Genomic DNA, 24,366 nt, shown 5'->3' with positions numbered 1-24,366 from the left:
GAGTCAAGTAAAACTTTATTTGTATAGCACTTTTCATACACAAGGAAATTGACTGTGCTTTTGCACAGCATAAAACTGTATAAGACTAGCATAAGACTATATTAAGTCCAGAGACATTGTTACCGTCAATGTAAAGACACCTGTTGATATTAAACCAGCAGTGATTCCCACCTCCCCATACACAAATTGGGCACTGCTTAATGACAGGTCTCTTGCCAGCTAGACTTTTAATGGTCAGTGATGTCATATATGTATATCACAACAAACCTAATTTTATTTTACTTATGGAGATCTGGCTGGACCAAATGGGAAACAGAGCTGATCAAAACTTAACCCCTGAAATTTGTGTGTCAAAAGTGTGTGTTTGTGTTTTTTTTCAGATACCAGAGAGGAAACCGCTCCCTAGCAGCCAACCTCTCCGTGTCCCAGTCTACATCAACCGTTGCTGCTGTGACTCATGATATTGAGATGCAGGACCAGGAGGAGGACTACGACATTCCCGAAGAAGTGGAGAACGTTATTGGTCTGTCTCTACCTCTGCTCAGTTGTTTATAAACCTTGTCAGTACTGTGTTATTGCATCACTTCTGCTCAGGCAATGACATGTTTGTATGTGTGTTATTTCACAGAGCAACTGCTGGTGGGACTGAAAGACAAGGAAACAATTGTGCGCTGGTCTGCAGCTAAGGGGTAAAATCTGTGCATGTGTCACTGATGTAAAGCGAATGTGAAGACATCATTATTGCTCATTATTCTCTGTGTTAGTCTTTACATCTCTCTCTTTTCTCCTTTGAAAAACTGTTGATGTGTTACTGCAATTGTCTGTTTTCTATCCGTCAGTATTGGGAGGGTGACTGGGAGGCTTCCCAAGGAGTTGGCAGATGAGGTGGTTGGATCAGTGCTGGACTGCTTCAGGTAAGATCACACTGGAGGCATATTGGCTCGCTCCATCTGTCACGCTATGCAACTTTAATCTCAGTTTGTCATTCATCATTTATTATGTCTTTTAGTGTTTTTTTTTTTTTGTCCCTGTGTAACCCAGTGTGTTGACCTGTGTTGTGTGTTTTTTTTAGCTTCCAGGAAACAGACAACGCTTGGCATGGAGGTTGTCTGGCGCTGGCAGAGCTGGGCAGGAGAGGCCTGCTGCTGCCTTCCAGACTGCCAGACGGTAGGTGTTGACAAAATTCACATTATAATAGTCATCATAAGACACCTGGATTATTGTTTCAAGTCAGTTTTTATATTGGTTTGTTTTTTTCTATTCAACACATCAGCAATATTTACATCACCACAACCCCTGTAGTCAACTTTATACATTACAAAAAAACCCATTTGTTCAGATTTAAATATTAAGACCCCTTATAAACAGTGTCTTTCACCTTTTCCAATCAAGTGTGAGACATAATATACACATTAAGCTACCTGTGACATCAAATCTCTGCATATAAGCAGATTTGTTTTGCAGTTGACCTTGTGGACGTACCACAGAAATGTCACATGCTTCTCCTGTTATATTTCTCTAATTTTTCAGTGCTTGGTAAACATTTTAACATTTGACATTCTAGAAGTTGATCTTTTCATGTGTAGGCTTGTAGTTGTGAAAGTTAGAGATAGTCTGTCCAAATATTATACCAGAGTTTATTCAGAGTTTATATAGTCTATAGTTGTTAGCAGCAACGAAGCCTCCTCCTCAGAGCCCGCCCTGACTCTTTCCCCTTTGCTCTCTTGTTTGGTTTCTGCCAGTTGTGCACAGCCTGGCCACTGCTTGCTCTTTTCAGCCCCCTTGGCTTAGTGTTCTGCCCAGCCTTGGTTGGATGGTTGGTCTTCTCTGTAAGGGCCAGAGCTGGAGGAGAGACGGAGTCTGGGCCAACCTCTGTGGACTCCTCTGACGGGCTGTCTCTAGCGCTGATGCCGCAGGAAGAGGCGGCAGAGCTTGTGCTGGCTAGCTGACAGAGTGCCAGTGCCGCAGTTTGCCTCTGGTCACAAGGTTCCTCATCCAGCTGGGTATCCGGTCTCTGCTGAAGACCTTCCGAAGGGCTGATGGTGGAGCAGCGGTCTGGGCTGCCATGTGGGGCTCTGAGGCTGAGGTTCAGAGGCAGTTCAGAGGCTTGCAGTTTCTCTGTATCAGGGCAGGTCGCTCTGTGGTCAGATGGGCCGGTTTCTTTGTCCTGGTCCCTTGTTGAGAGATTGAGGGGAGCCAGATCTTCCTCTGTATTGTCTTCATCATCTTGTTCCGACAAAGAGTCAGGACATTCCTCAGAAACAGACCTGGAGATATACCTGCTGTTCTCAGCTGACCTGAGAAAGAGAGAGAGACAGAGAGAGATAATGCAATTATAACATAGTTCAATTAAGCTAAGTTTAATTTTCATTGATTTGCAATTTGTTTCTTGATAGATAATGAATATGGTGATTTTACTTACCCTCCATTCACATGCAGAGTTCTTAGCTGCAGCAGGGTTTGTGCGGAGTCCTCTTGTCTTAGATCTGTTTGAATGAGTTGCGAGGCTGGAGCTGTGTGTCTTAGTTGGGCGGTGGACTGGGGCTCACCCAGGACGGTGTAGTGTGGGGCCTCTGTGTCCCTCTGGATGATGTGTGAATGGCTGGGTCTGTCAGGGGACCCCGAGGCCGAACAGCCCGCCTTAGGGCTCAGCCTGGTTTCCTTGTCTCCACTTTGCCCCTGGTTGCTCTCCTCCTCTGCGGGTCTGTTGTGGGGTTCATGACTGGGACGCGGGTGCATGTATATGTTGTAATCCTTAGGCCCAAAGGCTGGGCCATACAAATCCAAAGGATACCTGGATCCTGGGATGGGCAAGGAGAGCTCATGGGGTCTGTACAGGCTGTAATGCAGAGGGGGCCCCGGGTGAAGGGAGTGGCAGTATCTGTATGGGTACTGGGGGAAGAGGGAAGTGTGAGCTGGGCCGATGGGTTGTGGTACCACTGGCCTCTGGGGGTCCAGAAACTCTGGTCGGAAGGAAGAAGGGTTTGACTCGTTCACATGGTGGTTTCCTGGGAGGTAGTAGGGCGGGTACAGGGGGCGGTCAGGCAGATAAGGAGAGTATTCAGGAACCATGGGAGGGGGGAAAGGTTTTAAGGGAATGGACGATGAAAGTGTCCCCCATGGGAAGGCAGGGTGGCTGAAAGTTGGGACAGGGGGTTGTGGATCTTCTGACTTCTGCACGGGTGACTTGAAGGCATCTGCTCCGTCACGGTTGGGTGTGACAGGAGAGAAGGCAGATGGGCGCGGCAGAGACTTGGCTTCTTTGTTCTCCCTATTCTGTCTCTCTGTAGCTGGATTTGGTTTTGCCACACTCTGACTATCCTTCCTGGCTGGACTGTCACAGCCGACATCCACTTCTTCCATTTCATCCCCACTACTACCGTCTTCGGATTTGTTCTCCACCACACCTCCCTGTTTCTCTGGACTAATGGTCTGAATTGCAGGAGGGGGACCTGAGCTATCCTTTAGTTTGACAGGAGAAGGGATTCCCTTTGCTAAGGGCTTGACCTGTCTGGCTGTTTGCCCACCTTTCTGCGACACCAGGGAGATGGAGTTTTTACACAGGTTGTATTTCATGTGGTTGAAGAGATGGGACTTCTCGTTGCAGGTGAAAGGACACTGGAAACACTGGTACTTGAAGGGCTTGCCTGGTGGTCGGGGAATGTAGTGGGGCCTCTTTGGCTTGCGTTCCTGAACCGTGTCCATCTTGACTCTTGTGCACTTTCACTGAAAAAAAACAGAGTAGACATGGCAGTTGAAGAATTAGTTGTGTTGACATTTCTACCAGCTCCTCTTTTCAGATATAGCTCTTGGAGAAAATCAGGTTTAAGCATAAAAGAGAAACTCATTGTGAATCATTGTAGGTGTAGTGCCACATTCTCACTGAATTGACTCAGGAGTATTAGGCTAATGGAGTTGCTTGACTGGTTCAGGTGGAGAGCGGCTCACAGTGGAAGGTTTTTCTTTCCATGTTTCCTCAGCTGCTCAGGCAGAAAAATCCCTAGCTGCACAAAACACTGCACCCTCAGGCTAATCTATTCCTGCAACTGTTACTTCACGTTGGACACCAAACATTGGGAAATAGTCAAATATGAAAACGTACTGTATATACTGTATGCAAAATACCCGCATGTTTGCATAGGTGCACTCGTGTTCCAGTGTGGTTTTGGTGATTGGCGGCAACCTACAAACGCCTCTACTTGGCGTGCATCTGTCCGTCTGTCTATCTGTTCTCTTAATCATTTCACTCCTCTATTCCATAAAGTGTGGAGAGCCGCTAAGACGCTAGGTAGGCAGGAGTTTGGCAGAATAGGCACTCACTAAGGCAGACCTGGAGGGCATGTCGAGACTTGCTTTCTCTCTACCCTACTAAACTCTATGCTGTCGGCGTGGGAACTACCAGCCACCTGCTTCCCATGACTACACCTGCGGGATGCACTCGGCTCCCATTCGTCAGCCAATGAGCTCACCAAGTCTGGAGAGACAGAGAGTATGAGTGGGAGCTCTTCAAGGAATGCCCGTGATGCAACAGGCCAGCATGAGTAGCAGCAGTTGAAACCAGCCGTTCGAATGAAAGCCTGAACAGACACCTAAAGCTGCGAGTTAGGCGTTGCTGGGTGCTGCTTGGAGGAACCGGCTTGTCATGCACTGTCGCAAGAAGTTGTCACTCAAGTTTCTGTCCAGGTGTAGTAGCACGCAAAGCCACTCCCTTCTTAAGAACATAAATTGATTTGGAAATCCTTTTGTTAATGTCTCACCGTGAATGTAATTCAGTCAAAACTAAAGAAAGAGTTATTTGTTTTGCCTTACTAATATTAGGCTACGTACAGAACAGTCTGCCGATAGTTGTTCAAAATGTTCAAAAGGCAATTTTCTAGTTCTAAGTATCTTCTTGAACTGTTTTTTGTGGAGCTCTTTACCAGGTGCATTGAGCACTGTCTGTGTGTTGTTCCAGGCAGTGCAGGCAGCAGATAATTAAAATCCACAGGTAACAGGTGCATAGCTTATTACTACCCCAAATACACCTGTACCCTCTCAAAGCAGTAACAGTCATTGCCAACAGCACACGGGCCCTTTGATGGAGTACCATAAATAAGTAACTGGTCTCTCTCTCTCTCTCTCTCTCTCTCTCTCTCTCTCTCTCTCTCACTCTCTCTCTCTCTCTCTCTCTCTCTCTCTCTCTCTCTCTCTCTCTCTCTCTCTCTCTCTTCTCTCTCTCTCTCTCTCTCTCTCTCTCTCTCTCTCTCTCTCTCTCGGTCCCGATATTGTTAACTTAATGCTGCTTCTTTGTTAATGAAGGGTTGAAGGGAAAAAATTGTCTTACCTGTTCTGGTTGTGGCAACAATGTCTCCGGAGTATTTGGTCTGCAACAGAGAGCCTCTCCACGATGCACAGCCAGTGTTGATGTCTGGACGGGATGTTCTCTACAATATGCGTTTAAGTCCGGAGTGTGTTTGTGAGTGTGTGTGATCGTGTGTGTGATCGTGTGTGTGATCGTGTATGTGTGCGCTCCACTTAGTGATGTTTAGTTGTGTGGTGAGTTCCTCTCTCTGAGCTGTTGTCTCACTGGGAGGTGTGGCCTCAGCCCAAACAGCAGGGCCCTCAGGCAACATTGATGTACCTGATATTAGTCAAGCCTCAAGCAATGATTTACATGGTGGAGGGGGCTCTCCCTCCCTCTTCCTCTTTCCTGTTATATCTCTCTTCTCTTTTGTAGAAATGACCACATAGGCATCATCAGGTTGGGTAGAGGCAAGCATAATTTTGCTTTTACTGTAATAACTTGTTGATTGAAATCAAAGCGTCAAGTTTCAAGTTAACTTGAACAGCAACCTGAAAAGATGGTGAACATGACATTTGCATACTGGCAGATAAAGTTGGTGCTGCCACTGTTTAGTTTTACCTGACTTTTTATGTTAACAAAAGGAGTGTTCAGGAATGCAATGCTACAGAACCTGACTAAAGTTAGAGCATTTACTTAAGGAACGGAGAACACAGTATATTGCTAACCACTTAACTTCTAAAATATAACCATCCTAACCATGTTGTGCTTCCTCTCCCTGCTATTACATATATATATGTATAGAAGTGATAATTAGGAAATTATTATGTATGAGAACACTGATATAATTGATGCTGCTCTCAAAGAGGAAAGGGACCACAAAGTAATGTTTAGCATGCATTCAGATCGTCTTACCTTAGACATTGATAATTAGCCGTGTGATTTCACTGCACACTCACCTGCCACTCATGTTGTTCATACAGATAATAATGTCAATCAGTTACCACAAGTTTAGCGGACTGTTTTGGCTGGTGCTTACAGTAGCCTCTTGTGCCAACAGTAAACAATATGTTTATGTAATTGATTCTGTCATCAAGAGATGTGGCATGGTTTTGAGCTGGTGTCTCTACAAGGAGGGTTGTATGGTTTTGTCAGGTAGTGTGTGATCTATGAAGTGTGTGTGTGTGCCTCTATGACGCAAGACAAAACAAATCTGAATATCAGTCCAATCTTTTCATAGTCTGTTAAGTTGTGTATTGTGTCCTCAAACAAACTCATCCCTTTTCGGTTGTCTGTGCTTGCAGTTGTCCCACTCATTCTGAAGTCTCTGACCTATGAGGAGAAGAGGGGTGCGTGCAGTGTGGGTTCCAACGTGCGTGATGCCGCCTGCTATGTGTGCTGGTCCTTTGCCAGGGCCTATGAACCTACAGAGCTCGAGCCGTTCGTCACTCAGATTGCCAGGTAACCCTTCCTCTTCCTTGCAGTACCATAAAACCATTACACACATACATACATGCCTGCAAAACCTCACCCGGAGCACATTGTTATCATCTGTCCGACTGAATAAGCTGGATCCTGTGTTGATAAATTCCCTTTATGATTTTCTGTAAGTGAAGAGAAAATTTCTAACAGCTCACATTGTGCTTAACAGAATTACACATCACAGACATTTAGAGGGAGCCTGCCCTCTTAAGTAATAATAATAATTATGTGATACTTCACTGATCTCCATAGGGAATATATTAGCCACTAATCTGTCGATTAGTGATGTCATTTAATGCCCTCCCTCTTTCCCAGTTGGCTCCATCGGCCCGTCCCAGAAATTTGAACAAAATTTGTGCTGCTTTTCATCATCTACAGTACTGTGCAAAAGTCTTAGGCACCCTAGATTTTTTTATATAAATTTTGTCTTAGATGTTTATTTATTTGTTGTCTGCATTAGTGTGTCAGTAGGCTGCTCTTTATAATATTTTTTTTATATTTAGAAAATTTATATTTAATTTAATATTTTTTGAAATATTTTCAAAAATATATTTTATGGATTTTTTTTTTACATGTGCCTAAGACTTTACCGTACTGTATATTTATTGATCCCAAAGTCACATGAACATGAGTGATGGTTCGTCAGCCCCTCCCCCTCTCCTGATTGGCTTTATCATCTGTATCTATTGATCCCCCATTCGCAATGAGATGTTAATATTTATATCTGTTGATCCCAAAGATGCATTGGCATGAATGAATGAATGCATGAATGAATGAGAGTTGTTTTAATTTGATGTCATTGATGCCCCTGCGGTCTTCCTAATTGGCTGTTTTTTTATTGGCTATATCTATTGATTGATTCTGCACAGTCGCATTGACATTAGTGACTTGGAATTTAACCCCTCCCCCTTTCCTGATTGGCTGTTTTTGATCATCTATATCCATTTATCCCAAAGTTGCATTGAGGTCAGTGATGGTTCGTCAGACTCAGGAGAGTTGCATTAATGATAACTATGATGAGCCCAGTATGCAGGACTTCACTTCTAAATGTATCCTCATGCTGTATGAAAAAAGAGCTAACAATTAAGTGATGGGAGCAGGATGTGTTGTTTTAAGTTACCAATATGCTGTATTAGGCTCACAAATAAGTCGCAGCTTATCCTGAATTGTGTGCTTGTTCTGATTTGCATAGACACCGTATGGCTTGCCTCGAAGCAGTTATTTACTATGGCACATCAGTCCTGCGTGTCATTGCATTCCCCATCAGACATAACGAACAATACGGTACGAACAATGAAGCAGGCCGCAGTGCAGTCTACAGCTGAAGCACGCAAACAGTTGTCAATCACATGTTTTCTGACCACAAATATAGAGTAATAAATCATAAATGATCCCTTACCTGCAGGTCCCTCCCTGCTCTGTGTTGTCTTTCTATGAAACCTTCCCCGCTGCCAAATAATTCACATCAAACTTGTTCTCGCCCTTGATTGATCTTTTTTCACTGCCAGTTGTTCTTTTGTTCAAATAAATGGTTGTTCCTGCGTATCCTCTCTGATATGTTAAAGTTCATGTGTGTCGGCCACACAGGGACAGTGAGTTAGTGGAAATGTTGAATGCAGTGAATGCATTTTTGAATAGTTTATGTAAGTAAAGCATAAAACACCAGGGTCTTAAAACATTTTTGGCTCAAAGGTGAAATGGAGAAAATGTTGTCTCAGCAGAGGCTCATGTTCATTTAAACTTACTAATACTGCTGTACTTTTGAATTCCTGTACAACCCATTTTGTAGCCTGACCCATAGCTAAAGCTACACAGGTCTAAAAAGCCAAAACGGGCCGATAAAGAGCTTTAGGAGGGTCTCTTTATCTGTGTTGTTTTTGTACTGTTGCACCTGCATGGCCGGGCTTGACTCCTCACTTTTGTAACTGTAGCAGTAGTTGTAGTAGTAGCAGCAAACTATTAGCACAGGAAACAGTGTTAAAAAGTGCTTTACAGACAAGTAAATACAGTCAATGAGATAAACAATAAAAATGTCAGATATGAAAAACAGTTCATCTGAAAAAAACAGGCAAATAAAATGGAAATAAAATAGGCAAAATATATTATTTAAAAATCTGGCAGTACATATGTCCCAAAAAGAGATTTAAAGGTTTATTACTTCATCTATGACTTTTATTAAGCTTTGGTATCGATCAGCAACCTTGTAAAATCTCCACAGATATATTATGGTCATTTTGGCCTATGGGTCAGTAAATGTTTTACTTATTGCACCTTTAAAAGATGAAACTGGTTTTTGCCAGCTTCAGCATGGTCCAAAGCCCAACAAACGTCTAGTCCCTTTTGGTCTGGCCTTGAAAATGGCCAAGAAGGCCTTGCTTGAGGATCTCTAGGGGAGGTCTGACATGACACTAAAAGCTAGAACTATCTGTGAACATAATTAGTAAAATCTCAAAATCCCTTGGAAATATAATCGTCAACCAGTGTAGACAAGCTAAAATAGGGGTAATATGATCCTGCGATACGTTCAGTCTTTGTCAATAGTAACGGTTTACCTCCTCCTTGCTCCCTTTGCTTTCTGCCTGCATGTATGGACCTGCGGCCTCTGACTGTGCAGACCAGCTCTGCAGAATCAGTTTGAACCCCTGCGACTGCCATTATCATCGACAGTCGCAACAACACCCTCCCTTTCCCTAGCCCAGAGCACTGCCAGGTTTCGCCTGTTGCTGTAGGTTTCGGTCGCCGTTTGGCAGCGAGGCTAAGACAAGCTGGGTCCTGCTCCTTACTCATCACGGCTTGACGACATTTTCACTCACTTTTGTAACTGTGGCATTTCACACAAAGTGATGGACACTTGCTTGCACGCACACACACACACACACACACAGACAATCATACCTATGCTAAGGTCCATATGATGGCGCAACAGGCACACAGATGCACTGTCTATTGTTGCAGCTGCAGCAGCCCCACACAGGATTCAGAATATCCTTCAGGGCTTTATCCAGAGTACAATCAGGACTGTCTTTGTTTCCAAGCCTGCAGGGCAAGGGCGGTTAGTAAAGCTAAAGTGTCCAGCTCCAGACCTGGATCCTACTGTTAGGAGACAGGGAACTTGGGAGGAGAGCAAACAAAGCCAACAGCAGTTTGTGTCAGGCTGTCACTATGATGAATGAATGGGCTACAGACGACCCCATAACAACTAACGTTCACACACACACACACACACACACACACACACACACACACCCCTCCTGAGACATTAAGAGGTAATAGAGGGTAGAGGGATGTTAAGGCCAAAGCATCAGAGACAACTTTCAGTACTGGAGGGGAGTCATACTTAATCATATAGTAGCTGCGTCAAGTTATTATTGGCACCAGAACAACTTAACCTGCTGTTCTGGGAACCTGCGCACCACAAGCACAGTCAGTTTCCTGGTGATGATTTAACCTAGACCAAGACATGAAATCTGAAATCTGACATGAAAGCTGTTAATTCACAGTTGGTGTACTGTAGCAGTACAGAAACAAAGACAGGGTTAGCACCACAATGAAGGAAATATTATGAAGACGTATGTCAGTTTGTCAAAGCTGCAGAGTGTTCTAAAGAAGACGCATGCTCAAGCAAAATAAAATGGACTTAAATGTGAATTACAGTCGTGCATTGTATCTAGCAACAGTAATATTGAAGTGGTTATTGATAAACAGCAACAAAAGCACAAAGTAGCACATCAAACAAACACAGCCATTCAGATTTATAAGGGTATAGTGTAATAATTGACAAATGCTAATGTATATTTGGTAAAGATTGAACAGAAAGTTGCCTAACCACAAAGCTTCCATTTTCCTACGTTGTATGGCTGTTGGGTAAAAAAGCTCTACTGCCCTCTTCGTTGTATTCATTTGGCATTTCTCAGGGTAAATTCTCAGCGGTTTTCGAGAACTTTCATATTTTCCAATCCATCCTTGTCTGTGTCTGTGTTTCTCTCCGCAGTGCTTTGCTGATCACAGCTGTGTTTGATCGAAATGTCAACTGCCGAAGAGCTGCCTCGGTACGCAATCAGGTCAACGTCCTAAATTTGCCAAACTTAAGATATACAGTTACATGACAGAAGTTCATTTTTATCTCTCATTTTGTTCCAGGCTGCTTTCCAGGAGAATGTCGGCAGACAGGTTTGTGACCGCAGTACTGACTACTATTCCTTTATGACTAACAGAATTACTGTGATTTGAAGTTAATTTCCTGCCAAATATCCAGGTCTTGCTCAAACTTGTCTTGTTAGTGAAAGCTTTTGAAGTAAATTAATGGCCTCCAAATAGGGACAATCAACCGATACCTGCACTTGGCTACAGGGTACTGGCAAACACACTTCATTTGCCAACAGTTTTCAGAGCAATAACGCTTTCACTCTTAAAATCTGAAGATCATTACTTAATCCTGGCATCAAATCAATCATTTCCCATGTCACCATCATCTGTTTGAAGTCGAGCAATATAAGCCACTCTGACACTCTCACTTCTCAGCTACTTGTTGTCTGTTTGGTTTAATACCTTGTGTCTCACAGGGCACATTTCCTCATGGGATCGACATCCTAACTGCAGCAGACTACTTTGCTGTGGGGAATCTCAACAACTGCTATCTGACCATTAGGTAAGAGACAATTGTACACATTGGCTTCCCCTTCACACTGCACTTGGAAAAGTTGTATGTAAAAATACACCTGTCAGCCTAAATCATGAAGTGCGGCTGCAACACAGAAGAGAGTCCCATCCTGTGAGACCCTGTAGATTTGCTCTGTTTGCCTAAATTCAGTTTTGGTGTCCGATATGGTCACTGGTGGGAAATCTTCTCTGCGCACAGGAAGTGACAAATAGAAACTTTAAATGAATTCCAAATTACATAACGAAACAGCAGTGAGCAAGCACTGCGTCAAGAGAAAGCTGGACTCACCAACAAAGGCTGAACCTACTGCCAAAAGATTTTCTCACCACTTCCGCTCCCACCAGCCATTTAAAAAAACAAATCTAGGTCCCAGTACAGTTTGCACAGTTTACTGACGTCATGATTACATGACTTCTGGGTTTTGAAGTAATCAAAATTGAACAGTTGCCACCTTCTGCCATTTGGCAAGGAGTGGCAACTGCCTAGTGCAGCTTTAAGGCATTTGCAACTAAAAGATGCAAATTGTAGGATTTAAGAAATGAAATGCCTTACCAGAGTATGATTAGTAGGTAGTTATGACAGCAACAATGTCAGAAGCAACATACCCAGACACATGTCAAGTAGTGCTTTCCCAAAAACTAAATGAACACAAATGATCTCATTTTAATGTGGCTGATATTTTTGTGCGGTTTATGTAGTATGTGTGTTACAGTCATTTTTTGTACCCAAGGATTGTGACACCTTTCTCTGAGCATTACACATATCTAACAGATGAACTGTGTACTTTGAAATGTCAGTAAATCAACATAGCGATGCTCCACCCTTTCAAGAATTGTCACCGTTGGCAGAAATGTGTCACCGCCACCAGAGCAAATATTCCAACTCTAAAAATGGAGAAAGATGCTAGCCCCAGGGTATGACTGACTAGAGAATTATACAGAACAGGGAAAATACAATCAAGATGAGGAATCTTAACTGATGAGGGTTTGCCTGAAATTCCATTCATTTTGAGGCTCCAGTAACACATCTTTTTGTTGCTGCCTGTTCTCTGTGGATCTCAGCAGCTGTGCAGCTAAAGATTTCTTTGTTCCATTCTCATAGTGTCTACATAGCTAGTTTCCCAGAGTACACCAACGCCATGATAGACCATTTGGTCGCCATGAAGATCAACCACTGGGATGGGTAAGAACTTTTATTGCCCTATTCCTTATAAATTACGCCAAATATGAAGGAGTAGGTGTAGCAGAAGTACTTAATTTAACGTAAGCGACCTTGTCTTTATGTTGTTTGAAGGGTGATCCGAGAGCTTGCCACCAAAGCACTCCACAACCTGACGCCTCAAGCGCCTGATTATATGGCAACAACAGGTAAGCAATGTCACCTTACCTGTTCCCAAGCAATGGAGAGCATCTAAAGAAAGTCACTTGCTTGTAAGGAATACATTTCGGCAATTGACTAAAGCCTGTAATTATTGGACATGAGTAGGTATTTCAGGCTCTGTTTTCCTTGTCTGTTTCAGTTTTGCCCCAGCTGTTGCCTATGGCGATGGGTATTGACCTCCACGGTCGCCATGGAGCCATCCTGGCATGTGCAGAGGTCACACACGCTCTGTACAAACTGGGCACTCAGACCGACAGGTAGTGTTTCAGTATCCATTCAAGTAACTACTGAGCTGGCCGAGGGAAGCCAAGTCCTTACGTATTTTTCAAACATTTCCATACCTGAAGAGTGGTAACACACGCTGCAGATTTTAAACGCTTGGCATGGTGGGAAAGTTCACCTCACAACTAGAAACAGAAGTGGAGACTTGGGAAGTGTCTTTGTGGCTGAGCAGACAAAGGCACAATCCATGTATTGATGACGCTGTGGTCATCCCCTCTTTCTCCTATCTTTGTTACATTCTACCATATATTAGCTAGGAAAGCGGAAATATAATAGAAGAAAAACTGCTAAATAATGAAATTAATTTTAAGATAATTGTAAAAAAGAAGTGGAGACTCTTCATGATGGCACTTCTTACACCTGAATTTTCCCAAAGGGATTAATAACGTTCTATCTTATCTTATCTTATCTTATCTTATCTTATCTTATGAAGTGAATAGTTCAGCCTACCTACTCCAACCTATGAATTACCACTGTTGTCTCATGTGTTGTCTCCCTGTGTTTGTTGCCTGTAGGCCCGTGTTGGACTTCATCTCTTCAGAATGTGTGGACGCGTTAAAAAATATTCACCAGACGGTTAGTGAGCTAACAAAAGATGTTGCTTCAAGTTATATAAACTGCTGTAAATCTGTCCTCTGTCTCTAACTTTGTTTGTTGACATACTTCCAGCTCCTTGACAGAAAGCAGTACAGGTAGGCAGAAGGAATCAATTTACCTCTTTTTCCTGGAATACCTAATAATATGTGGTTATATCTCCTGATGGAGAAGAATCTGTAATAGAAACTGTTTGAGCTTCGTATAATAGTTCTGCTGTGTTTGTTTTTTTCTACAGGGGTTTTGGTGGTGAGCTGATGAGGCCAGCAAGTGAGTCCAAAGTCAAACAAGAGAAATACTTCCATAAAGCAATCAATGAGTTTTAGTTATTTGTTGCCAAAAACAAATTTCTGTCCAACCATGTCACCACACAGCAGATAAGATTCGGTTTTATCTTTCCCACAGTGTGTACTCTCATAGAAAAGATGTCCATGTCCAAAATGCCTTTCAAGGACGACCCCATTATCAGTAAGTTTATTCTTTTAAGCAATTAACTGTCTGAACTAGGTTTTATTTAATTAGGTGTCTGAGGCGTTGTGTCAGTGCCGGCCCGGCAGAAGGGAATCTAACATTGTGACTCTGTGTTTCAGCTGGCTGGCAGTGGCTAATTGATGACTCTCTAAAGACTCTTCATCTCATGTCTAGTGGAGTGAGGGATGGCATCAAGGTACCGTTAATTTAAGCTGGTTTTATTGGTTGGATTTTTTATTTTACGCCTACCTTTACGCTGCCTGGTGCAGCAAGAGGTCACCACTAAAGATTCAGTGTTTTCCAGGAAGTAACATTAATGGGAGTTCATTTCATGGGGACTTTAAATATTATTCTTCCTCAAAGAAATACACTTCTTGAGTGGTTGCTCTTTAATATTTAAATGAACAGTTATGCGGTCACCGTGTGCATTTATCGGGTATTTTGCAGCAGCTTCAAACGTGACTCAGTCGATCAGAACTGAAAACCGCAACAGTTTGTTCATAAAATACTGGCCTTCGTTCAGACTAACTATTGCCTTTGTCTTTTACTGCTTGGTGGTCCAGATCACTCTTGTTTGTGTTTTTGACAATGGTCCTCCTGTCTCTGTAGGATGCAGCAGTTTCGGCCTTGGCTGCCTTGTGTGAGGAGTACTACCAGACGCAGCCAGGCCAGGCTGACTCTCAAATGCAGGGTGAGCTGGAATATAATTTCCTCACTGCACTATTTACACTGTTAATTGAGTTTGAAAACAACCTGTGCGTGGTGTGTGTTTGTTTGTGTGTGTGTGTGTGTGTTTGCGTGCACACGTGCAGACGTCCTGGTATCCCAGTACATTGCAGGGCTGAAGAGTCCAGAGATGCTGACTCGTTGTGGATCTGCCCTTGCCCTGGGCTGTCTGCCAAGATTTATGATCCATAGCAAACTGCAGCAGGTGTGTTTACAGTATGTGTATATTTTTCCAGCCATTTGAGCACACACGTCTCACACATGCCTCAGTATATAGGTATAAGGTGGTGTGTGTGTGTGTGTGTGTGTGTGTGTGTGTGTGTGTGTTTGTCTGTGTTAGATCCTACAGGGCCTCCAGCAGGCACGCGTTGTCAGCCAGAAGGACGTGAGTTTTGCAGAAGCCAGGAGAGATGCTGTCAGGGCCTTGGCTCAGTGAGTTTCACATTTTCACAGACGTTTCATCTTCCATCTCCAAGTTTTTTTTTTTCTCTGCTCATATTTTATTTTGTTCTCTTATTGTTCTCTTTTGGCATGTGTCTTGTATGTACCTCCCCACCCTCTTGCTTCCCCTTCAGTTCCCATGCCTCTGCCCAGTTGTCTTGCCTGTCTTCTAGCTTAACCGGGTAGTTAATGCGTAGGCTGTAAGGCTAAAATAAATAACTGACTGCCTGTACCTGCAGGACCTGAATGACATGTCTGTCCTTTGCTTACCTCAACCATTTCTCCATTTTTACCTTTCATTTCACCTCTGAGTCCGTCTGATATCACCTCTCGCGGGCCTTTCAATCTGTTTTCGGCAATGTGAACATATTTCTCTCTTTCCCCCTCATCAGAGTGTGTGTGAAGGCAGGTGTGTGTGCCCATGGCTCCCCAGACTCAGTTCTGTGCTCAGAGAATGCAGCAGAGGTGTACGGCGCCCTGCTCGACAGCATGAATGACTACACCACAGACAGCAGAGGGGATGTAGGGGCCTGGTGAGTTAATTCCCACAACAACACACAAACACAAACACCAAAAACACACGCAGACACATACACACAGCTCACAAAATGCGCACTCTCTCCGCGCTCTCTGTTAACTTGCCTCGGGGACCAGGAATGTTCCCCTGCCTCTGTTGATTCTCTGTCCCTCCACCTCGGGACATGAAGACATGTCACGCCTGTCTTACTGGTAGCCCTGGGCCATGCTTACCTGCTCCTAGGAATGCCACCTGGCTTGTCACTTGTCCCCACAGTGTGGGATGGGCTGCTTCTCTCACTCTCTCTGTAGTAATCTCTCTCTTTCCTTCTTCTCTCTCTCTCTCTCTCTAGCCTGTTGTCTGTTCTCTTTTCTTCTTTTTTTTCTTCTTGTACCTCTCTTTTCCTCCTTACTTGAACCTACATAGGGACACATTTCACTTATTTTCCCCTAGGTGCCCTCTATTTGTGTTCGCTCAACATGTTTGCCAATAAGCGGATAATCCAGTGTTCCACCGGTCCTCTGTGCACCTGTTTCCACCTGCTTCCACTCGCAAGTGTTGCTCAACTGTTGCACCTATTCCAGGGTGTAACTTTGGAACAAATGCCCTGATTAACATTTGAAGCAAACAAATTGTGCCCCGCAGCCATGAAGCTCATTTGACTATTAAAGTCCCAGTTCCAATTACATTGAAAGACAATCTCAAGATGGGAGCGTGCACACGTGTCTCTGCGTGTGTGCATTCTTGGGTGTGTGTGTGCGTGTCATTTATCATGTATATTGTGAAACATAATTTTTCTGGAATTTCAGAGTTACAGAGATATAGCATTGAGAAATAGAGGTGGGGGGGTAACCTGGATCAAACGGTGTGCGGTACATTCAAACTCACACCCACACGTTATCTGCTGAACAATCTCTCTCTCTGTCTGCATGCCCAGGGTGAGAGAGGCAGCGATGACCAGTCTAGTGGATGTGACTATGGTGGTGGTCAGCAGCTCTCCAGAGCTCCTTTCCCCAGACCTGTGAGTAGGAATCTAAATCACTCTGACACTAAATCTAAAAACTCCTGGCTCTTTATAAACCGTGTCATACAGCTACAGAAACTCTCAGCTGTGAGTATCACTGCACAAGCGGTTGACCATAAAGCTACTATTGTCAAACAATCAGTCTCTGACTTCAGGAATCTTTGGCCTCAATTGGATATGTGAAAGTGTGGGAACCTTAGCCTAAGTCAATCCGAATTTGATCATGTGGTTTTTATCATTATAATGGAGGACCAGGATCAAGAAAAAGTAGTCAGAAATCTATTTGAAGCGATATCTTAAAAACAAAAAAATCCCATCAGGGGAGAATTTATGGCCAATTGTACCTCTGAGCTGATAGTTTGGTGTCCTGCATCTAATAATTTATCATCAACCAAATAATAATATCTTATTAGTCATTAGTCATTTCTCCACTTTGTCACCAGAAATGTAGTAAGTATAAGCAGCTAAGTTGGTAAGTTTTGGTGGTAAATGGTATTAGATGCAGGGACTTTGCCATACTTCAAGGTTTAACGAAGTTACACCCCTGTAGGGAATTCTGATTATGTGAAATAGGATAATAGCACCTAGCGTCTTTATGGTTCCTCCTGACATCTTCTCTGTCTCTGTGCGTGCAGGGTGAAGTGTATGATGTGCTGCCTGGCCCAGCAGGCAGCAGAGAAGATCGACCGCTACAGAGCCCACGCTGGCAACGTCTTCCTGCGCCTCCTCCATAGCACAGAGCCTGCAGTGCCTCACATCCCCCATCGACAGGAGCTGCTGAGCATTTTCCCTGAGTGAGTCACTCCTGCCCTTAACCTGCCGCTCCTTTGGCAGCATGAAAAGCTGCAACAGTTGCAACGAATTGCAGCTTTACACGGCACGGTCATGAAGCATCAGCCATTTATGGTGTTCTAAGTCATGAATGAGGAAGCTTCAGCTAGAGCAGTAACTTGAAATATTTGTTGACCTCTGACTTTGCCGCTCTGTCCGCTGTGTCTTTCAGCGAGACGACGACCAGTCTGAACTGGAATGCTCCGTCCCAAGCCTTCCCCTATATCACCCAGCTGCTGAGACTGCCTCAGTACCAGTACCACACCCTGCTGGGCCTCACTGTGTCTGTGGGAGGGATCACCGAGTCCACAGTAGGTCAACACCATAGAATCTGGGGTGTGACTCGTAGGACAGTGTCCAATCAAAGTAGTATATGTATTATATGACGCTTTACTTTCACCAGCAATATTGAAGCAATGCATTTGTGGATGCCAAGTATCAGCAGTTTTACTCGCATTTCAAGGCCATAAACAAAAGTTCTCATAATGATGAAAATAAAAAAAATTAAAAAAGGCACTTGAATGAGCACCTCAAAGGGTACCAGGCCTTGAGTTTCATAAGCTGCAGTAATTGATTTGTGTTTTTTAGTCTGAAGTATAATTGATGTTTGCATTTTATTGCCCTTAAGGATATTATTTCACAGCAATTAAATTTATGAAAAACAGAAGACTAAATGACACTGTATTGCAGTGCAGAATAGACACACTAAATGCCCATTCACATCTAGAATGATAACTATAAAGATAATTGTAGCTATAAAAAGATTTAAATCGTTCTAAGTAAATAGAAGTTCTGTGTTCCCACTACAACTACAACTATAAAAGCATCCAAAACGATTTTTGTCTCCTGGCAAATCAGTTATTGATTGCCAATGGACAAAGAATGTGATACCATAACAAGTGCAAGTGTTCAGCCCAGATTTAATACAACTACTACTCAAAAAAGAGTGAGGCAGCACATCTAAAATTGGGGAAAAAATGGCTGGAAACAATGCATATCACATTTCACTTATTTATTGGGGCACACAAGAATTCCACTTCTCTGCCTCACGCAATAAGGCCTGGTTATTTGCAGGGGGACCATGTGTTGTTTATGTTTTCTGGTGTCCCAGCGGCAAATTCTGCTGTCAGTACTGAGTTAACAAAGACAACACTTGGTTCTTATTATTTAGAAGGAACTTTAGGCCAACAGGGGGAGCCATAGCTTCTCATGTAGTCTACTCAAACCTCTGCACAATACCTTTACTCTCTCTTTACTCTCTAAGACTCCTGACTTTCACAGAATTCTTGAGATCACACAAATATCAGGTTGTGTTACTTTGGCTCATCTCCACTTTGGCCTTGCTGGCATTGTGCTGGCAACAGCCTCAACTTCAAACAATGATCCGGACTCGTCCAGAACAAATTGATCTGACAGTTCCCTCGTGGTGTCGGCAGGCGAAAAGTTCCCATCAGAAGCATCTCTGCATTGCGGTGCTGAACGAGAGATTAAAAGCGTGTCTGCTACTTCCCACTCCTGACCCCCACTCCCATCACCCCCATTGCTCCAGAAAGCTCAGCCAGGGGCCCCGAACTGGGATTGACCCGGTCCGCTCTCCTCCTCCAGTGTGACTCAACCTGTGAAAGCCTATCCTCCTAAAGGGATCCTGCCCATTTCACAATGATTTGTGATAGTTAGGTTATTTTTAACCGTCACTGTTTGTGGATATAATAAAGAAAAATACGGTTGAAGCCTTTAATAGGAGCGGTGAGGTTATTAAAGCTGAACTCATCTGCCAACGGAGGTTGTAAACATATTCCCTAAGAGGCGATCTGGCTCTCTGTTTGCGTTTACGTCCTGCTCTTTCTCTCCCAGCTTTTTTCTGCCACAGATAGACTCTCAGAGCCTGGAAGGACTGATATGTTTGTACAGGGTTATGTGAGCCAAGCCTGTATCCATCCATGGACCAAATTGACCATTCTCACACCACATGCACATATTCACACAGGCCAGAGAGAAAAAGCATGTTGTTGATTCCTCTGTCCTGCCTTCCACTGCAATTGCCTTAGACTTAGAGACTTGCCAACTTTAATGTAGAGGCTGCACTGCCCCTCAAAACCAAACAGCAGTAACTGTGTGAGTCTTGAGATTGAAAAAAAGATTTGTTTATCTCCTGTACTGAAGTGTTTTGTATGTTGTTTAATAGTATTTATGGGCAAAATTTGGTGATATAATTTCTAAACCCAACCTTTGACACGTAAAACACACAAATGTAGTTACTTCTGTTTGCCTTTGTAGGGCAGTGTTGATGAGAAAATCAGCCAGGCACAGAGGTAGCCGTCTAGATTTGTGTTGCAATGTACCCAAGTGTGAGAGTTACATGTTTCGTTCATTATGCAAGGTTACAGTCTGCTGAGCTCATAAATTTCACTGTTTTTCTTTCCAAGGCTCCTCCTGTTCAGAGTCATTCAATACTACGTAATAAGCACAGATATCTAATTTTGTTATTACAGTCAAACACTGTTAAACAGGCTGTCAAGATATGACATTTCTATGGCCTGTGCTATTTTTTTTATCAATTCAGTCAACATGTGAGCACATCAGGACTGCATTTGGGTTTTTTTTTTTCTGTTTTTTGATTTTCTTTTGCTGACAAAGTACAAAATCTAAATTTTGCATGCTAGTTATGAGTATATTTCTCTATATGGCAGCTTTATTGTGTAGGAAATTGTGAAAAATAAAGCAAATCTATAAGTAAGTTAAAGTAATCTGTAAATACTGTATTATATTGTGTAAATAGTATCCTCTCATCTTATTTTGTAATGAGAGTAATAGTGATAGATAAGCGTCTTGGTATCTGCAGCCTGTCCTTGATACCAGCAGATACCCAACACTGAGACAGTATGTGTGTTTCTGTGTTTCTGTGCCCACTTTTCTAACCTCCAGGCCGCTGCTGCTCCTCAGTAACTGTTGCACTCTGCTGTTCCTCTTCAGGTACATTTTTCTTCCCAGTCGCTGTTCAGCCATCTGAAAGGGATCCAGCACAACAGTGCTGCCCTGGGACAGTTTGGAGACACACTGCTGAGCATCTTCAAAGACCATCTCCGCAATGACAGGTACACACACACACACACACACACACACACACACACACGCCTTTTGTATTTTATGTTGGCCTGTTTACAGTGTTTACACAAGCATACTTGCTTTCCACCACAGAATGCCCACAGCAAAGTATTAAGAATTTGTAATTTATGATTGTTAACAGTAGCTTTGAAAAACTGGTAGCTTTCCTGGCCTTGTCAGATGTATTAACTCCTTTTCCATCAGGGCTCCTAGACTTTGGAGTGACCTGTTTGAGGATCGTCACTATCATCTTTTAAATCACTCCGTAAAACTCATTTATAGACTTGCTTTTGTGTAATGATCTTTTTTTTAACTGTTCTTTACCTCCCTTTTACGTGTTAGTTGAATGTTTTGCTCTGGTTTTGTTTCTTGCTTTGCTTACATCTTACTCTACTCTTAAGTTATATACTCTTTAGTTTTACTGTCAATGCTATCTTTTTGTTTTATTGACTGTTTTGTGAAGCAGTGTAACTGTGTTTGACAAGTGCTATACAAACAAAGGTTATTATTATTATTATATGATTTATTCTTTCTCTTTTGCTGTCAGTATTTGGAGGGGAGAGTCAAATATACTTGTGCTGACTTTCCAAACATACTGACAAGCCAGCAGAAACACACTCTACATACTGTATTCATAACAGAAGACATCCTCTCTATGACTTAAGTGGCATTGCAATGTTTTCCTTGTCTTCTCTTTAGGGTGTCTGTTCCTTTCCTCAAGATGCTGGATCAGTTGCTCGCCAACAGCTGCTTTGAAATCTTCACCACACAAGAGAAGTGAGTGTAACAGAATATGGTTATGCTGCGCTGGCTTGGTTTCTACCAAAAAAAACAAAAAAAAAACAAAAACGGGAAAATATCTCATAGAGCTTAATTTTTTTCTGTCTTTGTACTCTAAGTCACCAGTTCTGCGTGGACCTGATGGCTCTTTGCAAAGAGATCAGGAAGTCCAAGGATATTTCGAAGCTGCGGTCCTGTATAGCTGTGTGAGTCTCACTGCCATTGACAAACATACACATTAGCATACAGGATTGAGGCACAGGGACACACATGTTGACCCTGCTCTTTGCTGTTCCCCAGGTTCTGTGGGCTGATCCAGTTTCAGGGCGAGGTGAGGAAGAAAGTTCTGTCCCAGCTGCTGATGCTGCTCTGCCATTCCTTCCCCGTGGTAAGTCTGACATCTTAAGACAGAAACACCCGTCCGTCCTCCCTCCCTCAACAATTCCACTGTCAAACTGTCACATTGACATTTTTGAGGTAAAATTCTGGTAAAATTTGTCTTTGACAGATCAATCAATAAGGGTCACCTGCCACACTGGCCAATAACGTTTTGAGACGATAACATTTGAACTTGGTCTTTGCCTGCTCTCAAACTTCCACTGTACCACTCCACTGTACCACTCTCTGACCGTGAGCCAATCAAATCACAACAAAACAGTAGCGCTGTCTCAAACTGGCTTCTGATTGGCTGCCTGTTACTATGGAGAACATTTCAGGGAAAAGGCTCTGGAGGCCCTTCCTGTGAATCAGACAACTCTTTAACTTTTATCTACTCGTCCTTCCCGTCATCTGCAGATCAGGAAGACCACAGCCAGCCAGATGTACGAGATGCTGCTGACCTACGATGACGTCATTGATCCGGAGGTGTTGGATGATGTCATGACCCTGCTAAGTGATACTAATTGGTCAGTGGTCACATTGGTGTTTGTTTTGTCTATTATTATCTGTCTATTAGTAAACGTTTTTTGTACGTATGTAAGATATCCCCCTCACATTGTCATGCTGGGTTTTCGCTCCAGGGAGAGTGACATTGCCACGGTGCGGACCCACAGGAATCAGCTTTGTGATTGGTTGGGAGTCCCCAGGCCTCAGGTGGTTGCCAAGGTAATTGTTTAACCAAAATGCTTTATTCGTGAGCTATAAATGACATGAGTGTATTGAGGTTATATGAGGCCCTAAGCTAGTTGTGGTGCATTCAAGTACACAGGTTTGTGATGTCTCTTATTTCTTATTGGACGCAGGCAGTTGCCTCCCTTTGCCAAATCCTGAGTCCTGATTCACTTTTCCAGAGAATTAGTGCTTAATGAGGGCTTTGCAGAGAACAGGTTTCTTCGAGCGATATGGTCTCTAAGCTATTTCAAGAGGAAGAGCTTGATTGGATTTATGTATACAAATATAAATAGCAAATGTTGTATGTTACTTTAATCTCCTTGTCACATTCAGTTAACCTCAATCGTTCTGTTTAATCAATAGAGCCCTGTCCAGTAAGCATGCGGTTCCTGATCAACTGGGGCTGTAAAATCCAGCAGCAGATGATCCAGCAGGACGACATCCTGAGAGACACAGGAATGGACTGTGAGCGCACCTCTTCTGAAGCTGTCCTGTATCAGTTGGTCTGTCCATCTGCCTGGCTACAACACATGGAATGCTGAAATGTTGAATCAAATCACAATTAAATCATTTTTCATGACAATAAATGGGCAAAAACATGTTATTTCCCGTTTTATTATTGCAACTTCTGAACACTTCATCTTTTAGACAACTGTAAAAACTTACTTCATTGCATTGTCCTGTGCGAGACATTTTTCTCAAGTGTCCCATTCGGGTCACAGTCTTATGAAACAGTGGAAGTGGTATCGGTAGAGCTGTTTACCCCTGTAGCTGGATGTAACCAGCACCTGGAACAACACAGATAGGTGAAACTGAAACTATAGTCTGCATACACTCCAGGGAAACAGTTGCCATTTAGCCGTTTTGGCACACCTATGGAATGTCACTGGGGCCCTGCTTCCCCTTGGGTCCCATGCAGACCTACTTTTTCTGCATCAGTGGAGGTGCCAGAGGCTGGAGGAGTCCCAGGGCTGATAGCGGAGCCTCCCTGGTAGCCTGCAGAACAGGGGCTGTTGTGTCACCGTCGGTCCAGGCTTTCTCATTAGAGCCTGATAGGGGCCACATTGTCTCAGCCAGCTCCCTGTCTGACGCTAACAAAGATGCAATTGTTGCATGATTTTAGACCTAGGTGGGGTTGGGTTGTTAACCATACATTGCAGAAACCCCTCAGGCTAAGTCATCGTTGATCTATTGCATTACATTTTTCTATAATGCGATTAATCCAACGACATTTTGCTTTTCCCATGGAATCTGAGGTATATTTGGGGGACTTTCCAGTGTAGATGTCCCACACTTGGGACTTAAATGCACACACTTAGAAAAGAACATATTTTTATCATGCGGGTTTGGCTTTTGTATATTTTATCAGCTCTTGTAACCGCATGTGCTGGCAGGACATTGATAGCATCTCGCCATTACTGTCACAGTTTCTTATTTTTCCCAGTTAAGATTCTATAAAGTCTTTTTATCATGAAGCCATACAAATTTTTACCGCAAAACCATTTCAAATTTCTAATCAGCCATTCTAAAATTCTTCAGTATCACTATGGCACTTCTGTACCACATTGTCGCACACTCCTACAGGGATCCTAAACTTGACTGCCTAATTTCCCCATGGGGATCAATAAAGTTTAATCTTACCTTAATGTGACAATGTAATTGGGAGAGCAGGGTCAGGAAGG

At 43.2% G+C, this 24,366-nt stretch overlaps 2 protein-coding genes across 2 annotated transcripts in view; one reads left to right on the top strand and one right to left on the bottom strand.

Annotated features, from left to right (window-relative positions):
* Positions 1-23,271, top strand: part of tbcd (tubulin folding cofactor D) — a 30,124-nt gene extending 6,853 nt beyond the window's left edge. Inside the window, exons 10-39 of the mRNA XM_071529760.1 lie at positions 381-523; positions 629-689; positions 840-914; positions 1,073-1,167; positions 6,586-6,742; positions 10,755-10,812; positions 10,904-10,933; positions 11,326-11,411; positions 12,525-12,605; positions 12,717-12,790; positions 12,943-13,060; positions 13,601-13,661; positions 13,755-13,777; positions 13,918-13,949; positions 14,085-14,147; positions 14,270-14,346; positions 14,760-14,841; positions 14,963-15,081; positions 15,217-15,308; positions 15,710-15,850; positions 16,772-16,855; positions 17,494-17,652; positions 17,862-18,000; positions 20,663-20,784; positions 21,494-21,571; positions 21,694-21,780; positions 21,875-21,962; positions 22,370-22,479; positions 22,594-22,678; positions 23,048-23,271. Of these exons, the coding sequence (XP_071385861.1) occupies positions 381-523; positions 629-689; positions 840-914; positions 1,073-1,167; positions 6,586-6,742; positions 10,755-10,812; positions 10,904-10,933; positions 11,326-11,411; positions 12,525-12,605; positions 12,717-12,790; positions 12,943-13,060; positions 13,601-13,661; positions 13,755-13,777; positions 13,918-13,949; positions 14,085-14,147; positions 14,270-14,346; positions 14,760-14,841; positions 14,963-15,081; positions 15,217-15,308; positions 15,710-15,850; positions 16,772-16,855; positions 17,494-17,652; positions 17,862-18,000; positions 20,663-20,784; positions 21,494-21,571; positions 21,694-21,780; positions 21,875-21,962; positions 22,370-22,479; positions 22,594-22,678; positions 23,048-23,062 (2,635 nt within the window). The 3' untranslated portion in view covers positions 23,063-23,271. The remainder of the gene's footprint in view (positions 1-380; positions 524-628; positions 690-839; positions 915-1,072; positions 1,168-6,585; positions 6,743-10,754; positions 10,813-10,903; positions 10,934-11,325; positions 11,412-12,524; positions 12,606-12,716; positions 12,791-12,942; positions 13,061-13,600; positions 13,662-13,754; positions 13,778-13,917; positions 13,950-14,084; positions 14,148-14,269; positions 14,347-14,759; positions 14,842-14,962; positions 15,082-15,216; positions 15,309-15,709; positions 15,851-16,771; positions 16,856-17,493; positions 17,653-17,861; positions 18,001-20,662; positions 20,785-21,493; positions 21,572-21,693; positions 21,781-21,874; positions 21,963-22,369; positions 22,480-22,593; positions 22,679-23,047) is intronic.
* On the bottom strand, positions 1,227-5,513 carry znf750 (zinc finger protein 750). The gene is made up of 3 exons (XM_071529797.1): positions 5,324-5,513; positions 2,423-3,726; positions 1,227-2,297 (listed from the first exon to the last, which is right to left on the bottom strand). The coding sequence occupies exons 2-3, from the start codon at positions 3,703-3,705 to the stop codon at positions 1,667-1,669; spliced, it is 1,914 nt and encodes a 637-aa protein (XP_071385898.1). The 5' UTR covers positions 3,706-3,726; positions 5,324-5,513; the 3' UTR covers positions 1,227-1,666.
* Positions 23,272-24,366: the final 1,095 nt, after the last annotated feature.

This window comes from Centroberyx affinis, unplaced genomic scaffold (assembly GCF_046629955.1).
Source record: "Centroberyx affinis isolate AG114_WGS23_722 - 3 ecotype Tasmania unplaced genomic scaffold, CSIRO-AGI_Caff_v1 ptg001839l_1, whole genome shotgun sequence".
Classification (NCBI taxonomy): domain Eukaryota; kingdom Metazoa; phylum Chordata; class Actinopteri; order Beryciformes; family Berycidae; genus Centroberyx; species Centroberyx affinis.
The sequence above is the reverse complement of the archived record's forward strand: the minus strand, read 5'-3'. Positions and strand labels throughout refer to the sequence as shown.

What these genes read in the sequence shown, in the direction of transcription:
- znf750 (XM_071529797.1), bottom strand. Translation starts at nt 3,705, where the DNA reads ATGGACACGGTTCAGGAACGCAAGCCAAAGAGGCCCCACTACATTCCC. An exon ending in ACTCTGCATGTGAATGGAGG is followed by an intron (nt 2,298 to 2,422) that starts GTAAGTAAAATC and finishes TCTCTTTCTCAG; the next exon opens with GTCAGCTGAGAACAGCAGGT.